This window comes from Colobus angolensis, unplaced genomic scaffold, assembly GCF_000951035.1.
Source record: "Colobus angolensis palliatus isolate OR3802 unplaced genomic scaffold, Cang.pa_1.0 Scaffold220, whole genome shotgun sequence".
NCBI lineage: Eukaryota > Metazoa > Chordata > Mammalia > Primates > Cercopithecidae > Colobus > Colobus angolensis.
In genome coordinates this window covers 4196670-4216335 of record NW_012115378.1, presented here as the reverse complement: position 1 = coordinate 4216335, position 19666 = coordinate 4196670, and the positions used below count along the sequence as shown (strand labels likewise).

The following is a 19666-nucleotide window of genomic DNA, read 5'->3' as shown; positions in this document are numbered from 1 at the left end:
TATCATGAGTTTCCTAACACATATTAAGTTGACTCACAATGTGTTGCTGGTCTGCAGAATTCATACATATTTTATGTGAAATGATACCATCAATAGACAGTCTTCACCCTCTTCATCCTCTATCTATAAATTATTATTAACAAGAAAAATTGAGTTTCTCTTTTTGTAGCCCTAATATAGTTCATGCTTAAAATCAACAGTAACCATCCTATATATTTCTTTTTAAATGAGAAAACTAGAGATTGTACACATTTCATTCACAGAGATCAAAAAAGGTTCTGCTTGCTCTTAACCCTAATGACTTTCAGGGAGGAAGCAGCACTCTAGCAAGAGAATTCGTATTTTAAAAGTCTCTGTTGTTGGTGGGGGGGGGAAGAATCTTATGTTTTAGACCTTAAATCCCAGGGCAAATAATGATTCCAACATTTGAAGAATTTTATGGAGTCCTTTTTCATTATTCTTTATGGCCAGTTTTATAAGTGGTTGCAGTGATTGTGTGATTCTTGGCAGAGTTGTGTTAACTTAATGAAACGTTACTCAGCTCACGCTTTGTTTTCATTGGCTCAGAGGCTACAGTTTGAGGGGTGTTTTATCAAAAGTGAAAAGTGTGTTAAGGAGGCCTGAAGTGTGAATATAATCTCAATTGAGACATCAGTTACATGCAGATGAGAAGCTTCATGGAGAAATTGGGGCATACATTAAAAAGGTCCAGACACCCTGGGGAGCAGTCACACTGACAGCTCATGAAGCAGTTTTATACAAGGCTACAAAAAAGGAAAATGAGGGTGACCGTGGAATTGTGAAGGGAGTGTTTTGAGTAACTTTGGAAGATGTTGCTCACCTACCCAGTGTCAGTTGGTATTCCTGGTCTTGTTTTGCTGGAGGTTTTACAGCAACTTGCCTGTGAATGCTCCAGTGTAGTTTTACATTGGATGGTGTGTGTCTGCATCTTTGTGTTCAGGAGGGTGGGGGTAGGAGAGTGTCAACAGGCTTCTACATGATCGTGGAGAAAGGCAACACAGCGTGACCAACTACCCAGCAGCTATTCCTAAGAATCTTGCAGGTAACAGGAAGGATATTCCTTCTATGCCTGAACCAGTTCCCCTAATTTTGGGGGGTTAAGCTAATTTGTCTTTCATTCAACAGCTCTGTATTTTAGGCAACAGCTTTGTTAGCTCATGGAGACACCTGCCCTACATTGGTGGCCTAGAGAAACTGAAGTATGTGAAAATTACGTTGTTTTTAGTTACACATTGAAGAGAACACAGAGGAAAACGAATAATCTTCAGAGTCAGAAATGACCACTGGCAGGATATAGAACTTCCACTGCCCACTCTTTCTCCTTCTCCTTTCTTTTATCCCAGCCCCCAGATTATACAGTTCACAAGAAGCATGAGGAACTTCAAAAGATCCTAAAGCCCTGGTTCCTCTCTCCTACCAGTGTTTTTCTTAAACCAGTCAATTGAAGTAGACAATGTTCTATTAGTATATGATCAGGAGGATAGAAATCACACAGTCACCTTTATACTTCTCCCTGTGTTCTTGATAACTTTTATAGAGAAGGATTTTTTCTTTATGTTGAAATCTTTTATGCTTTTAATTAAACTAATTTCCTTCTTTTTTATTTTTTCTGTGCTCTGATGATAAACAACAGATGGTCACCCCTTCATCTTAACTGCTCTAAACGACTTATCCCAACTCTTTCAAACATTATTTACAGATACTTTTCGTTTCTTTTATCTTTTAGAGACCTCTTTTTCTTACGTATTTCCTCTTGAACTGTGAACTTCATTCTTGTCTAAATGGATTTTGGTCAGTTTTAATAGTCCGGAGTCATGTAGGAAAAAGTTTTCTTTTTAAGTGCGACAAAGTGACCCATTTAAGCATACTTTCACCTCTTTTCTTGAATTGTGAGAGAAATATTTCATAATATACAGATAGAGAACAGAATATGATCTCATAATAAAACAACAAACTCCTTCTCAAATAAAAACAGAATTGAAGGTATTCCTTCAATTATCCATCTTAACTAGCCAATATTCTGTTTGATTTATATAATCTGTGACTGTACATATGAACAAAACACTCATGTTCTTTAAAAAAAGTACTTTTTCATTGATGCCAGATAATTCACTCTCACTTTTCTTTACAGTTACATTGTATAACCATTTCTCAAACTGCCTTCTGGATAGCTAACCTGATTCCCCTTTATCGTACATTGGAGTTCATATGGTAAAGTATGAAGTAATTAGTAGTGATGCCCATGAATGAAACACTTAACCTTGACCTGTACCAACCTTTTGCTGATCTCCTTCCTGTCCACTTTTTTCTGTTTCTCATTTTCTAGGCTGATTGCTTTATTTCTGTGCAGATGTTTCAGAAACCTGATGCAGTGTGGAAGATCACAGGGGTTATACCAGTATAAAATAAATAGCCTCTGATGTTATTTTCCCCACACAAACAGCATATAGTATTATTAATCTCCATTACCCTGTGAGTGAAATCCTTGTTGGTTCTATGGTAGGAGGAGGTTAGGTGGCTAAAGACTGGTAACTACAATATATGCTTTTCCTACTAAATATATTTATTTTTTGGTTTGAGTTTTCTCTCTTCTGTGTTTAAGGAGATATTTTTATGAATATCCAGAGGTAACAGTATGACTAAATTGGCCTGGCTGGTAAATTGAGTACGGCTTGTAGGAGAGATTCTTATAGCTACACCTTTAGTGTATACAGTGGTCTTCCTAGTTACCTTTGGAGCTTCGGTGTTCTAATCAAAATGTTTGTGAAGCATTTGTAGCCATTGTAATGAGATGGTGGCATATCCATTTCTGTGGCAGGTGAATGGCATTTGCACCATATGATATCAGCCACCCAAATCACTAAGGTCTCTGGCATGATGACATTTTGCAGCAGCATGTTCTCACTGATGCATATGGTTGGTATAATTATTATCTGATTCAGCATTCCTCTTGGTTTATTTTGCTCTTTTTTCCTGAAAATCTCTTCTGAATAATAAGGGGCTTCATTGGGCTAATGAAGTAGGTTATATAGTAATCATTCCAGTTATATTAGGTATGTTTCATTATAGAAGATATTGTACTAAATATTATCGAGAGCATCAGTGCTTATAATTTTTAGACTCCTTGTCCTCTGAAAGGGTCTTAGGAAAAAGTTGCTGTTCCCATTATTTTATTGCTAGTATTACTAGCAATTTATTAATTTATTTAATTACTGACTTTTCTTGGCGACTTATAGTCTTTGGATTTTCTTTTAATGTAACAAGGAAATTTGCTTAAACCCAAATACCTATACCTATATTGAAACAAATGTTTTTAGAAAAGGCAATTCTGTGTAGGCTGAATGCAAAAAGGATTTTAAAAATGGAGTTCAGGAATGATTTGATTGGAGTCAGATAGTTTTCCCTGTTCAAGTCTTTTTAACAATTTGTAGCATGTATTTTCTGGCTGTATATATACAAAATATATGATTTACGCAATTTCAGATGTAAATACTGTACATAAAACAAAGTATAACCCAAACATAAACTTTTGTGATTATTTGCCATTTGGGGATATTTCTGAATTGTCTGCTTGTTGATCTTTCAAAACAAATTTGTTATTGTTTAGTTTTCATCGGTAGTTTTCCTCAGGTAGAATTAATGGTCTATTGTTCATTGAAAACAGTTTCTAAAAATTCTTACAGCCTCCAACTCAGGTATTGGATCTTTCTCACTGTTTTTCCCCCAGCATCTTATACAGTGATTGGCATGAGGGAAAGTACTCAATAAAAGTTGTGCAATTGAATGTATGATTAATCAATAAACCAGTAAACTTCCTCTAAGACCCAGCCCTCTGTTCAGATTTTATTGACTTCTAACAGTGTACCACAGTGTTGTTCCTAATATACTATGTATCCTTTGAGTGAAATTTTTTATTCATATAACTTTTTTTAAGCCTATAGTGTATGTCAAGATCATTCATACAGAAAACTGTTGTGATTTGAGAACATCTAGTCTGATTATTCATAAGAATGAAAGGGAGTGTTTGGAAAGAGAACTTACAGAAATGAAATTAGTAAAAGACTGCTCCCCTCCTTGTCTTTATGAGGTCTTTGAGCACCAGTTTCCTCAGATAGCTTGTTACTTATTGGGTGGCTCAGTGGGACAGAGAGCAATTAATAGTACACAATATCTATTTTGCAGCGACTATATAATGTACAGATCCTGGTCTGTGTTGTGGTTCTGCACCCACACAGCTTCTGCCATTTTATGTAAGCATTGTGATTTCTAATTTTGACTTTAAATTTTATTTTTATTTCCCCATGCAAAAGCACAAAACTGTGACTTTACTCGTTAAATAAGGCAATGAGTAAAGATGGCAAAGAGAAATCTATCTATAATTAGTGGCAGGTCGTGCAACTTCCTACTGTCTTTCATAGGAAATTCTGTCATTTGGCTTTCATATTATCCCTAATTGACTGTACAATAATTTGGGAAAATAATTTAAGAAGGCTTCTATTTTCAAGTTTACAACAATTCATTTTATACATACTTTTACATAAAAAAGAGTTCTACTGACCTCCACTTTCATGAATTCTTTTTAAAAATCGTAGTTTAAAGTTAACTTCAAAAGTACTTTAAACAAAATTTTTGAATTTGGTATTTTAAAATTTGATTTTTAAAAAATTCAGTGAACACTAATAGATCGACTGTTCTGTGCCCATCTTTGCATGTAAGTCCCTGAGTTTCTGAGCCTGTGGCTGCTGAGGCAGACGACAGCACCAGCATTGCAGGGACTGTCATGAATTCGTACACTAAATTCCAAGACAGCATGGCTAGGGGAGGAGCAAGTCTACCTCAGAAGCTGGGATAGTCAGAGAAGCTTTGGGGGAAGCTGTTTAGAATTTGGACTGCCAAGATGAGTTTGCCAGGCAGAGTGCTGGGAAAGGATATTTGGAGAAGGGACAATCAGACCAAGTACAACAAACACAGCAAGTAGATGTGTTCAGAAGACACTGAAGACTCTCCAGATTGGCTGGATTATAGAGGGTGAGAATTGGGAGGTAGGCAGGATGTGAGACAAAAGAGGCATATCAAGTTTGCATTCTGATTGCTCCTTTATATCCTGGGTTGTAGGTCCCAGTTACAATTGTGGGTGTCCTCTTGTACACCTGTCAGTGGATTAGTACTTATATTAGAAGGGAATACCAGCCATATCCCCTCCCTAGCATGCAGCTTTAAAAATAGGAACTCTAATCTACATTTTCTAGTTCAATAGTATTTTCAAGTTGAATGGTAAATTAAAAGGAGAGAGAGACAACTTGGAGACACTGAAGCCCACAGTTTTACTGGAGCAGTTACCAGTTCTCTAGCCTTCAAGGCTGTCTCATGGTTACCTATAATCTCCCACCTCCTTTTGCTCCCAGGTCTTCTAAATAGAGTATTTTGAGGGAAGGTTTGGGGAGTAAGAGTAGAGGTAATCAGAGACAAGTTTAAAATCAGCAGATTAGCTTTTAACTATCCTTTTGGCTTGCCTATTTTTGGTAGGCAAGCAAAATGTAGACAGAAATAGTATTTTTATACCTTTTAAAAAATGTGGAATGATAAAAATTCTAGGAAGAACTAGTCTCATTTTGTTTCCTCATCATCAATTTGAAAAGGACAGGCTGTATTGTGGGATTTCAAGGTGTAAGGTCCTGGCATTAGTTTTGTGATCATGCCAGTACACAGTTAGAAAAGATAGCTCCTGTTCTGTTCTCAATGCCAAGAAGATATCACTTTCTAAACTGCATGTCAGTGTTTGATATTTATTGGATAAAACATCTGTCCTAATTCTTCAGCTTCCTGGCTCCTGTTGTAATTTTACATGCAAGGGATTTTCCCTGATCCTTTCTTTAACATTAATTTTCCTTTGGCTTGTATTTCAGAGGCCAAAGTCAGTCTGTTAGATAAATATTCAGGCAACTGTTTAAAATGAATCCTTCATTATTTATTTATCACATCTATTATTAAGAAAGCTGCAAGAATAAGTAGAAGTGAAAACCTTGCATTTTGTCAGAATATGAATCTGCATGAACCTGCACAGGCCAGCTGCACTCAGTGAATTAGTGTTTTTAGATTCAGATATTTTCACGTCATATGCATGGAAAACTAATGAATAAAGCAACTTAAATGTCCCTGAAAAAAGGTCCATATTTGTCAGTAATTTAAAAATGTATATGAGCACACTGAGTGAAGCATATGGGTGAATTGCAAATATGTCCCACCCATTTTTTCTTTCCTGATATTTTTTCTTAAAAATAAATTATTCAACCCAAAGGAACAATCACATATTTTTTTTCTGTTACATTTTGCTTTTCTTTAAGGTTCTATAGTTATTGTGTCAATAAATAATTAGGGAAGTAAATAATTAGGGAAATATGCTTTGATCTGGAGAAATCAAGTCAGGAACAACTTCCAGTAAGAGGGATTAGGGAGAAAATTGACTACCTCACCCAGGTATTCTTGATGTTTTTCTTGGGTCTATAATGGAGTGTATAAGATAAAGCAGTGGGTTAAGGAAAATGAATCATTTTTAGAACAAACTGCATGGTATTCCTTAATGCAGTTTCAAGTGTTGTCCTGCCCTCCGTCTGAAGTCCTGGACTCTAAATTGAATAGAATCTTTCTTTTGGATACAACATATATGAATAGATGTCAATCACTATCAACATAGTGCCATAATAAAATTAACCGAAATTATACAGTGTATATGCTGATACTGAAATAGGTATCCCAATGTCTGGTGGTTTCCTAGGTCAGAAATAGAGCAACTGGTGAGCTGTATAACAGTTACCCTCAGGAAGGACAGATGATTGCATATTGCTTATTTTGTTATTCAGAAAATAAGAAGGATACGAGGCCTCAGTTACATGTACACTGGGTCAGAATTTATTGTTTAATCCTGCTGAAGTGAAGTTTACCTTGAAAGACATGGGAACAATAGCATTTTCTAAACAAATTGGAAGTATATTTAGATGCCCAGTATGCAGAAGCTTTCTCATATTTTCCCTAAGTTCCTTAATATCTTTGGACTGCATTTAGTTCTCCTTTAAACGAACTAACCTGTAGGTTTCCAGTTTTCTAGGTGTAAATGCCATTATAAGAATGTGAAAGTAATCAAACATATTCGCTAATGCACGCTTTACATTTGGCTGGGCGTACATGAGATCTGTTCATTTGGGATCATATATTCTATCTACCATCTCTCTGTCACCTCCTCACTTGGTCACATTTCATAGAGACTTCAGAACATTGAAAAGACTACCTGTGTTATCAGTAAATACTATAAATTTGTGTTTAGACTATAAACTGATGATTATTTATAATATTTCTTGATAAATAATAAGCTTTGGCAAGGTGTTACAAATTATTCTAGTGATTATTTTAAGGAGAGAAGCCTAGGAACCAGAGTTTATGTGATCAACTTAATAAACTGTTTCTTAACTAGAACATTTAGACCGTCTTAAGGAAAAAAATCATATTAAGTAAAAAAAGTCATCTGATCTTTAATTCAGTGACTTTTCTCACTATATTCATCCGCAAATCTTTTTGCTACTTCAACCATAGTATTTCCTAGACCCGTCACTTACTCAGAATTCTCAATTTTTCCTTGTCAGGGGCTGAGTGACTTGTTTCCCCTGGCCTTTGTTAACTTCTAGTTTCAGTATCACACAACTAAATTATGCTTCTTTCGATATGATATTTTCTGTATCAGATCTTGACTTTTGAAACCGAATATTTTAAGTGGAAAAATCATGGCTTCTGAAGCTAGACTAGGTTGGCCTTGAATCCTATCTCTGCAGTTTCATTGGCTCTATGACCATGGGCAAGTTATTTCACCTTTCTGAGCTCCAGTTTTCTTTCTCGAATATAGAAATATGTACCTTATTGTGTTACAAGAAAGCTACAAGGATTAAATCAGATCACATGCCGGAAGTGTCTTGCATTAATAACTAACAGTTATTTTATTTTCCTAAATTTGTTCATTTGTCTGATTACTTTCTGTATTAACAAAAAATTTGATTTTTTTTCCCAAAATTGTCTCTCACGGACCGCATGATTATTTCTAGGCAAGGTGTGTTTGAGTCTATCAAAAGCCACTTGAGTGTTCTCAAGGTGCATATGCCTGTGCTTCCCATTTTTTGCTACAATAATTTTTACTTCTTCACCTTCTTTTAAAACTCAGGTCAGAAACCTCTCAAGTTGCCATCACTTGAAAAGTTTTCTTGAATTAGCATTAACCCTGGTGCCCTTAAAAAGTCATGTTTTGAGCTTTTTTACAATATGTTCTCAAGTTATTTTCTTCTGACTTCCTCTTGCCTCCTGCCTTTGACATATGCCTCCATTCTGTCGCTAATCATAGTACTTCCTCATTTTGATTTTCCAAACTCCTTCTCCCCCAGCGTATACAGAAAAGGGCCTGTGCATCTGTGCTCCTACTCAAACCATTTCAGTGTTAAAGTCTCTCAGTTTGAGGAGGAGTCAAATGAGGACTCAGAAGTCTCTCAGTTTGAGAAGAACTAAAGGTAGAGTTCTGGCTCGAACATGGGTTTCAGAGAGCAGACACTGCCTGTGGGCTCTGCTTGGTCACCCAAGTTAGTGAGACGTTGATTCTCCTAAAAAGCAGTCTTTTGGAAGAAAATGTCTTCTATAGAATAGACAACATGTCTGTCAGAGCACCATTTTCCTCAAAATAATTATCTTGAGTTGGTAACAAGCATCTCAGATTTCTTTTTTCCTTATCCATGCTTTATGACTCAGCCCATAGGAGAAAATAAACACGTCCCATAGGTCACAGATTCTATTAGTAAGGCTGTTAAGTAGAAGAATCATAATACCTGTGAGGCTGGGTAGATTTAAAACAATTGCATTAATTTAGATTTTTTTTTTTTTTCAGAATACTATGCATTGCCCAATCTTCATATTTAAATTCAGATAGTACCTACTGACTCCCAACTCCTGAGGCAGATATTGTCTATTTTTTATGTCCATACAATAGTCCAGTGGCATAGAAATTATCATCAATTTGCGGGTAAGGACAGGAAGGCTTAAAAAGGTTAAATGGAACTGTGGCCACACAGTTATTAAATGATTCCGTTTCTTCGTATCTAGATACCCTTCTTTTTGCTGTGCTATTTTGCTTTATTTTAGGTATCCATTTTCAATTGGAGAAAAGCTCCAAGTATGTAATTACAGTGGATATAAAAAAAGGAATTCAAATTAGTAATATCATTATGTCTTTCTGTTTCTAGTTTGTTCGAAGCAGGTAACTGATGAAGCATCTTCCACTCGAGATTCAAGCCTTACTAACACAGCAGTGCAAAGCAAGTTAGTGTCTTCCTTCCAGCAGCACACCAAAAAGGCTCTTAAACAGGTAAGATAGCTGCCATTTATTCTTTGTCCTTCAGTTCTATGTACTTAAGGTAATGTTTGTTTTGCTGATCAAGTAAGTAGGAACCTGGGAATCAGAAAGCAGAATTTTCCTGAATTCAACCCCATCCATGATATTCAGTTCAATAATTTTAATCTTTGATAAAAGAAAAAAACTAGGAGAGACTTGACTGAAAATTTTAATGTAAAATAGAAGAAGGAATATGCATCCACTGAAAATATATAAAAATTTGTATTAAGATTTTGTGTGTCTATGTGTGATTTATAGTAATACATCTGTTGGGTTCATAAATGCATTGCATATTTAAAAAATAACATCTCTATGTTTTTTGTGCTTATCTGATAGTATAAAAATAAATGATAATTTATTTGTTGTTACTGAGATACATTAAGTTACAAATAAGAAAAATAGTGAGTGTTGCTTACTTATATCTGGAGTATTCATTAATGAGTGTTGTTTGGTGCTGAATGGCAGTTAAAGTTGCCACATTATTCTGCTGTTGCAGAGGCAGTACGGGCCTTTGTGGCCTTGCACTGAGATGGTGCAAGGAGGGGATATTTACAAGGTTGGGCTCTGGGTGCTGACATACCCTGGTTTAAATTCTTGCTACTCACTTGCTGTCTCTAGGCAAGCTACTTCTCCTCTCTGAATCTTAAATTCCTTATATAGAAAATGTGGAAAATAATAGTATCTTGCTCCTGGGATTGATCTGAGAATTAACTGAGGTAATAGGATGAAAGCACGTGGTAGAGTGAGTGGCTCATAGGAATAATAGTGACTGCTGTCATACTGGCAAATGCCAAATTGTGCAGAGAAGAAAAGGAGGAGATGTTATGGTTAGATGGAGCCATCGTATGATGATAACACAAAGAGTGTCAGTAAATGGAAGGTTCACGTATTTAGCCCTGAATTCATAGTTTCCCCTTAAGTGCTTTCCTCTTGTACATTCTATTTTGATCCTTCTATAACAACTCCCCCTTCAGCCACCCATTGATGACCTTTACTAGATCCAGGATTAGAGGTATCAGTCTAGTGACATATTTATCACAAGGAAAAGAAAAGTTATGTTTTCTAAAATAGAGTTTTTTAAGTTCTACCAACCACTAAAACTTCTTAATATGCACATCCAATCTTCTAGACTTAGAACATTTCTACCTATCTTCTCCTGTACCTCAAACAAGAAAACACAGGAAAGAAACTTAGCATGTTTATGCTGAATTATGTTACCTTCCTATTTCATATTATTGACACTGCAGCATTGCCATTCATTGGTTATTATATTGAAGGTAGTAACAGTATATTTCACCCTGCATAGGTCAAGTACCCTTTGGAGTGCTTGCCACTTACTGCATTTGAAATGTTTTAGATGCCAGAGAACAAAACTGAAATCGGTGTTGAGATCCCTTTTTTTTTTTTTTTTAGACGGAGTCTCGCTCTGTTGCCCGGGCTGGAGTGCAGTGGCCGGATCTCAGATCACTGCAAGCTCCGCCTCCCGGGTTTACGCCATTCTCCCGCCTCAGCCTCCCGAGTAGCTGGGACTACAGGTGTCTGCCACCTCGCCCGGCTAGATTTTGTATTTTTTAGTAGAGACAGGGTTTCACCGTGTTCGCCAGGATGGTCTCGATCTCCTGACCTCGTGATCCGCCCGTCTCGGCCTCCCAAAGTGCTGGGATTACAGGCTTGAGCCACCACGCCCAGCCAGAGATCCCTTTTTAATTGATGAAATAAAAAATGGATATAGGTAGCAAAGACTGGGTGACTCATTCAGACAGCAAATAAGATGCAGTTAATAAAATACTAACCAGAAGAGAAGAAAAGATACAAAAATGGACACTTGTGGCTGTGGCATTTAAGAAACATAAATGGGATCATAAATGAAACATACTTGTGGGGTTCAGTGACTTGAAAAATGTGTACACCATGAAATCTTCCTGTATATGAATAGAAATATAAAGGTACAACTTTCTGTATTGTTCTATATCATTAATTTGTACTTTCATCATTTTGGTTTTGTGTTATTGGAACATTTTTTTCAATTACTAAAACATTACACAATTTTAAGTGACTTTTTTTGTTTTGTGTTTTTTGTGGAGCATATTTTCATGGGAACTGCCACTGCGTGCTTAGAGTCTAAGCTTTGTTTTAAGAATCCTGTCCTGAAAGCTTCTTAATGTCCTGAAAGAGTTATTAATTCATTTCTTAAAACTTCTATTTTATAACCTATAGCAAATTAGTAACCAGGAGAATATGGCTCAATATATAGCAAATATGCTAATATTTGATTAATAATCAAATTTATATTGGAGACATATTTAGAAGAAAAGCTGTTCTTGCAGAATTTTGCCCAGATTCCGTGTAATTGCTGAATTTCTTAAGACAGCATTGCAAAAATTGACTGAACATGCAGCATTTTAAGCTGTAGCAACCTCAGCAAATCTACAGCTTTCTTTTCTTTTGGATAGCTGAATGGCTATGACCATGCAGAATTCTTTGTAAGTGTGTTATATACATATATATGTATATATTTCCATATACATGTGATCTGTGTTTGTGAATATATGTTTCACGTGTATGTATACATGCACAAATCATAATCATATGAACCTAGGGCCAGGAGAATGATCTTAAAAATAATTACATTAGCTGATAATTAACTGTTATGGTTTCTAGACACTGTAGTCTCCATTTTACATGGGATATATTATTTAATTCTCATGCAAATGCTTGGAAGTATGTACTTATATCTCCTTTTTTCAAAGGAAGAAACTAAGACCCAAGTTAGGTAACTTGCCCAAGATCACCCCGCAAGTAAATCTTAGAGATGATGTTTGAATCCAGAACCGTAGTTTAGATTCTGCCCTCTTCACAAATGCTGCCTTTCAGCATATGCTATGTAATAGTATAGATGAATTTTTGATACTATCCAAGAAAATCTACATACTTGAGTTGTTATATAGCATATGGAAAGCAATACAGCATACTTATTAAAAATAGCATTTCTGAATAGAGGCTGCTTATCTTTAGTGCCAGCCCATATTGATAACACACACTCAAATATATGTCATTATTCTTTTATCAGAAATATGTTGTGATTCAGTAAGACTTTAGTAGTCTATACATTAACCAGTATAGACTCTTAGAAAGAAGTAGATTTAAACAAATTCCTAAAACCAAATAGCTTTATAATCATAAGTGGAGTTAAAAAAATAATTTAAAACAAACTGTCTTACAAAATATGCCAGGCATACTTTCTTAAGTCTGAAGGCCCCCACTTTCTGCCCCTGCCTAAAGCACGTTGCTACAGAGAGTGGGCTCTTTGATGTCATAGCACCATTGATTGCAGTGTAACTGTAAGCTGGACCATCTGGAAGCTATAATGTCCCTTGACTATTGACATAGAATACTTTTATTGCTCCCAAATATTTGAGTCCCTTTTACTTTCTAATCCTCAAAATGTTAGTTAACATCGTATGTTGGGTATAACTGCATGAATAATATAGTGTTATTTCAGTAGTTGTCTTTTTTTTTCTGCATAAGCATATTCAGAAGCCTCTGGAGAGCAGCAGATTGCTGATTATTACCTTGTTCCCTGTCTTCTTTCTGCCTGGGTATTTTAGTTATGATCCTAAAAAGTGTGAAAAGATTAGATTTTGCATTTTAAATTATAATTCAGAAAGATTAAATTTTAGAAATTTTAAACAGCCACAAGATAATGAAAGGTTAAAGAAGGATGAGTTCTCTTACGGCAAGTGACATGGTAGTGAACATAACCTTTCTATGTTGTTTGTGTTGGTTTATTTGACTTCCTTCATTATTTATTTAGGGTGGTAGAGTTTATTCATAAAGTTGCAGATGCATTTTCTTTTTGATATTGCAAAGCAGATCTATTCTTGGTATTTTGCTTTAGCTTTATATGTTTGACCAATACTGTGAAATTCCAAAGGTTATATTGCATGATAATAGTTTCCTAACATGGGCATTGACATTTATCACACTAGCGGCAGTGCAAGTTGTTGGTGCCTGAAACAGCCCACTGTTTTCTATATGTATTTCTAATCATTTAACTTTTAGCATTCACAGCATGTGATGTTTTCAGATTTTCAGTGGAAGAGTTACTGTATTCAGTGCATTCTTAAGCTACATTGCTTGTGTTTTTTCGTTGTTAAAATAAAGCAGGCATTACTTGCTTAAAATTCCAAGTTAACACAAAAGCCTCTGATTTGAAGTTTTATTTTATTTTTCCATTAGGATAGGAATGAAAACGAATCCATATTTTTAGAACTATCTAACAGGCTTTCTGTCTGAAAAATCAAATGTTTATTTAAAGGGTTTTTCTCTCTCTCTTTTTGCAAGAAAGTATTGCAATATGTCACTGGAGAAAAACATGCACAGTCAGCATCTTTTGATTTCTTTCCTTGCACTTAGAGCCAGAATTGAATTGATGTGAGTGTGATATGATCTTTACTTTTCCTAGACTGGGTTAGCTATGTTCTATGTGTTTCCTTTGAAAAGTGCGTTCATTTCCAGGGTTAAGCTTGTAAATTTCTTTTGTATTAAATAATACCTGGAAGCATTAAACTTGATAAATCCAATTATACTCCTTCTCATAATACCATCAATATTGAAATTGTACTCTGTGTGGTTTGGACAGTGGAACATTATACATGTGACTGGTTTGAAGGTACATTTCTTCATAGTAGACTGCATTTGCACTCACCATCTGCTTGTTTATTTTGATTTTGATGTTACTTCTTTCTGGATTTGAAAGGACAGGATTTAAAGTTGTTCTACAAGATAGTCCATTAGCATTCCTCAGTACAGCTAAGGCTTGAGACAGTTGGAGGTGTCTCATTTATATCCTCCCCTAAAATGAATCTAGACTCAAATAGACTGATTATGTAATATCTGTCAAAATAAATCACATTATAGACAAATCAACAGGGCCACCACAAGCTAATTAAGACTCTGATGTGTAATAGAAAAAGCTGCCCCTTCCAAGTTGTCACAACAAAAAATAACATCCCCTCTTTTCGGGTACCCCTGTATAGAATACAGCATCCATAACGATCTAAAGTGATCCTCTTAATCCTATTTTCTTAATCTATTCCATGAATTTATAATATCCAGGCTGTGAGATACCCAAATACAGATAATCACAAGTTAATTTGCAGATGATTTCTATTATATATGTAGCATAATGTAAAATAGGAATTTTCTTGTTTTCTTAGAATTTCAGCAAAAGCTCAAAGCTGCAGACAGTATGATACCAGTAACCCTGTTTGGAAGAGAGGTGTTAGACGTAGCCGCAAAGGACTAAGAGGAGACCAGATGGTCGATTGAACAACCCCCAACAGATGTATAAAAAATAACTCAAGATTTGGGGGTGTGTGTTCCAAACCTTGTATTTTGAAGGATTATGAGATTTGTTAAATCAGAGGGCTGACCATAATGGCTCGGCTACACATTGTACAGTGGGACAAGGATGCTGACTGTGCTTGTATCCTGAGGAGGTGCTGAACAGCTAGTCAAGCTTGGGGAATTTGTAAAGACCTTGCCTAGAAAAGCTGCCTACTTAGATGAGAGGAACCCAGTACATAGAGCCTGCACTGAGGGGAAGTGCGGAGGTCAGCTAGAGAAAGCGTGGTTTATATCAGTGTTGAGCGTAGTTTCAAAGGCCTCCCAGCAAAAGTCTCTTTATGTATCCACTAATGCACGCCATAAAAATCTAGCAGTTGGCCCTCTGCCTCCCAAAAGGTTATGATGTCATGGCTTTGACAACACTGGTTAAGACAACTTTGCTCTAGTCTTTCATTCCTATTCTCAATCCTAGTCCTGGGGAACTCAGGAGAAAAAGAAAGGGGAAACAAAGGAATAACAAAACCAGGAATCCCTTCCCCAGTGAAATTCCTGATTTGAGACATAGGCATGGTCTGGGGAGGGTAGAAGGGAAGCTTTGTATTTGACCTCATGTTTTTCATCCTGAATATAAGTCCTCCGATCTTTATAAAGCCTTGGCAACCATTTTGGAGTTCTTTGCTTTCTCTGTAAACTCCCTACTCCTTTTTTTCCGTCTACTCTGTTTTGTTTTTGTTTTTGTTTTTAATTTCTGCAGTAATCAAAAGTTATCCCTGCTAGTGGATATGATACTATTTTTTTTTACTTATTGGAGACCCCACAATTTTCACACAACCAGTTTCTTGTCATTTAGGTCTCACCTCCTTTGTTGCCTCCAGAGAGGCCATTTCTGACATCCCACTCTAGATTGGTTCTCCCCACCCAAGTTACTCTACTTCCTCTTTCTGGTATAATTTTCTTAGCACTTGTATGTGAGTGAAACACTTACATTATTTCATGTATTTCTTTGTCAATCCTTCACTAAAATGTGGAATAATTAAAACTACCCTCATGTTCACCACTATGGATCAGCAGCACTTATGCTATCGTACAGCTGAATAAGGTCTCAAAAATGCATTGGTTGCAGAAAGGATAAGTTATATAAATGACAAAAAATGACATTTGTTGAGTATTTACTATGTGAGGTAAACTCTGATAACCACTGTTGTGCAGATTTTCTGTTTAAAGCATCTTGCCTGCGCTGCTGCCTCTGTTTTGTAGGGACATTGACCCAAGTCATTTACCTAGCAGCTAGTTAGTTAAATCTTTCTCTGACTCTACAACTCCTTAACCACTGCATCACACTGCCAGTTTTTCAGAAAATTCTGAAATTCTGTAAAATTCTTCTGTAATCCCAGTACTTTGGGAGGGAGGCAGGGAGATTGCTTGAGGTCAGGAGTTCAAGACTTGCCTGGCCAACATAATGAAACCTGTCTCTACTAAAAACAAACAAACAAAAAACTAGCCAGGGGTGGTGGTGCAAACCTGTTATCCTTGCTACTTGGGAGGATGAGGTGGGAGGATTGCTTGAACCCAGGAGGCGAAGGTTGCAGTGAGCTGAGATTGCACCACTGCACTCCAGCCTGGGCACCAGAGGGAGACTCCGTCTCAAAAAAAACAAAAAACAAACAAAAAAAAAACAAAAAAAGGAAAAAAAATCTTTTTACATAGTAGGCATTTAGTTTTGTTTGCCTACAGACACATAATGTGTGTCAGGGCTTTTAAAAATATTGTACTGAGAAACAATAAGGTTGTCTGATCAGGAAACATATATTCAAAAAACATCATACAAACAGACTCAGTATTGGTCACCTTCCTTTATCCTTGCCTTGTCTTTTTAAAATTACAAATTGCTACGGGTTTTTATTCTTACATTATTTTTATTATGGCTTTCTTCTGTCTGATTACTAATTTTTCTATAGCAGAGTCCTCTCAGCTCTAGAAATTGAGGTCAAAATTTTCGTTGCTTTAATTATTGTTTACCACAAATTCTCTAAAGAGACATGCCAGCTTTGACTTAATGATTCCAGCTTCTAGTTAGTTCATCTTTTTTTCCCTAAATATTTTCTAAAATAAACTCTCTAACCACACACATACACACATACACACACACTATTTTTAAAATGCCTAATTTTTTTCTCCATGAGAAGTAGTTTAAATATATGCTATAAAGGCTCCTAAAAATTGATCACTCTTTGTGCAGGCTTAATTGTTTTGTGAAGTCTTACATAATGGGCAGAGATGGACTTAATTGTAATTTAAATTGCTATGTTGCTGTGTTCTGTTTTATTATTGGATTGTTAGGTTAATTTATATAAAGTACTTTGAATCCTTATACAGTGCTAGACAGATTGATTCAATTATGTGCAAAATTTATGTGCAATTATGTATACGTCTTGAAGAAAGAGTAAATGTCTTAAATATTTTATAACACATATGTCCTCATTAAATGTATTATTGACAGCAGGCTAAAGGTGAGAAGGATGGCATTTTATTAATCTTTGTATTTTTTGCCCCCTCCCATGTATAGTAGTTGGGTACTTTATGAAAACTTAGTAAATGTAAGAATCAAAGAAAAGATGTCTTATGTTATCATTAGCAACCATATCATTTGTAATAGATTTCCCAAGCTTTTACTTTCTCATCAGGCTTTAAATCTTATCTGAATAAGTTGTATGCATAATTTAAATGCTTTCTCTCATTTAAATGGTATTTAATTTTCACTTCTGTAATTATTTGGTTGCTAAATCTTATGGTTGACAAGTTGGACATTGGCTAATACCCTTTGCAAATAAAAGGACATCATTTTATGACAGCAAGGGAAAATACAGTCAAGGCAGTCTTTCAGGAGATTCTGACAACTCTTAGTCAAAGAACATTAATCAAGTAACTGGGATGTTGTAAAATTGGTAGAAATTACACAGAAACTAGGAATAAAAAGGATTGAGACAGTATGAAGCCAGCCTTTTAACCTTTTGAGGAGTTTTAGCATTCCTATGGCTGTGAATTTAATGGCTTTTCAGTTTCGTGTGCTTAAGACCCTTTTTATTACAGGTAATTTTCTATATAAAGTGATCAGCTAGATAAGCTGTATTTCAAAACTTTTAAATGTCTTTTATTACATTATCATCACCGTGGTCGATTCATTTATGAAACACAAAGTGCTCCCATTTGGAAAGATTTATTCTCATATTCATTTTTTCCTGGATTTGCTAGAACCTGTCATGTTCGTGTTCTGAAGGTTAATGCCCAAAGTCAAGCAGACAGAAGCCAAGTGCTGCAAGGTTTCCAAGATTAGGACTGATTCCCTTCACAGAAATAAATGATTCCTGCCATGTTCAGTGATTTTGTGCAGTGCTCCCCACGGCTGAGTGAGTGCATCAATACTGTAGTCCTTACATGCTGTACATACTGATGACACTCAGTGTTAACTTGATTGACTGAGCAGTGCGCTGGAGAGGACGCACCTGCGAGAGAAGTGCAGACACATATATTTTTATCCTGGTTTCGAAACATTTATTTTACATTCATTTGACTTGGGAGTCATAGTTTCAAATTCCATGGACTCTCAAGCCACAGTGCTAAGGTAGAAGAAACCATTAAGTGCTGCTTTGTTGTTAGAATTATACCGAAAATGGTCTCGGGCTTATACCCTTTGCCAAAGCCTGATTTTATGCTTTTAAGGGAAAATGACATGAAGGTAACTATTAAGAATCCTGAGAAATTAAGGGCTCTGTGGAATTTAAGTCTCTTAAGAGGTTCTGTCTAATGATGGGCAAATGAGTCATTTAATTCAATTATGAGCAATTATTTTGGCTATATTTTTATGTCGTATCTTTTGATTATGTTTTGTAGGCTTTGAGGCAGCAGCAGAAAAGAAGAAATGGAGTCTCAATGATGGTAAACAAGACTGTTCCTCGTGTTGTTTTGACACCATTAAAGGTGTCTGATGAGCAGTCGGATTCGCCTTCAGGTAAAGAGCTGAAATACCATATGCTTGGCCAGTTTCTTCCTGGAGGAGACTTCCTCACTGAGAGAGATGTCATGATTTTTTGCTGAAACTGAATAATACTTCCACTTAAGGTTTGGCTTAATTTTCTTATACCTTTGACTCAGTGATTCAAAAATATAGACTATTTCCAGTTTAGAAAAGAAAAATGTACCAGCTTGCTCGTCATCAGCAAATGAAGACAGTAGGTGTAAGAAAATGTGTAGGTGAATTTTGTTGTTTTTGTTGCTTTGGCTTTTGTTTGAATGTTGAACTTTAAGGGTGGACCACATGCTGATGTATAATACCATCAAAAGCAGTTCTTTGTGAGTGTGAATTTGTTCTTCAGTCCTGTGCTGCAAAATCAGAAATCCTTTATTAGTTTTTGTGTTCTGGCAGCATTCTTCTCACCCCAGTGCAGCCCTGACCTTTTCTTCTAATTTACCTTCTGTCACTTTATCAGTTATGTACTATTCTGTTTATTGTAGATTAACGTTTGTATTTTCTGTTCTTACTTCAACATAAAGTTATTTATAAAGGTATAATCTCTCCCTCTCTTCAAGATTCCTTTCTTCTTCATCTTCCTGTCTCTGTCTTGTATTGTCTCAAAATGGCATAGTATTGTTCAAGCTTATTCGTGTATTTTACAAAAGACCTGACTCTATTTCTTTTAAAAGCTATCAGATCAGTGAACGTAGTTTTGACTCCACTATTAGGCCATCTGTTCTTGCTTTTTGTTCTGTTTGATTGATTTATTGGGCTTCCCTTGTTATATCCAGTAGGGGAATCAGATTGTGGCTAAAGGTAGTGTATTAACTCTTAGAAAAGGAGATTATATCTACAGTTCCTCA

At 35.9% G+C, this 19666-nt stretch overlaps 1 protein-coding gene across 1 annotated transcript in view; it reads left to right on the top strand.

The window, feature by feature from the left end:
* The window catches only part of ASXL3 (additional sex combs like transcriptional regulator 3), a 140916-nt gene that overhangs the window by 45170 nt on the left and 76080 nt on the right, over nucleotides 1–19666 (top strand). Inside the window, exons 4-5 of the mRNA XM_011943717.1 lie at nucleotides 9294–9415; nucleotides 18683–18800. Of these exons, the coding sequence (XP_011799107.1) occupies nucleotides 9294–9415; nucleotides 18683–18800 (240 nt within the window). The remainder of the gene's footprint in view (nucleotides 1–9293; nucleotides 9416–18682; nucleotides 18801–19666) is intronic.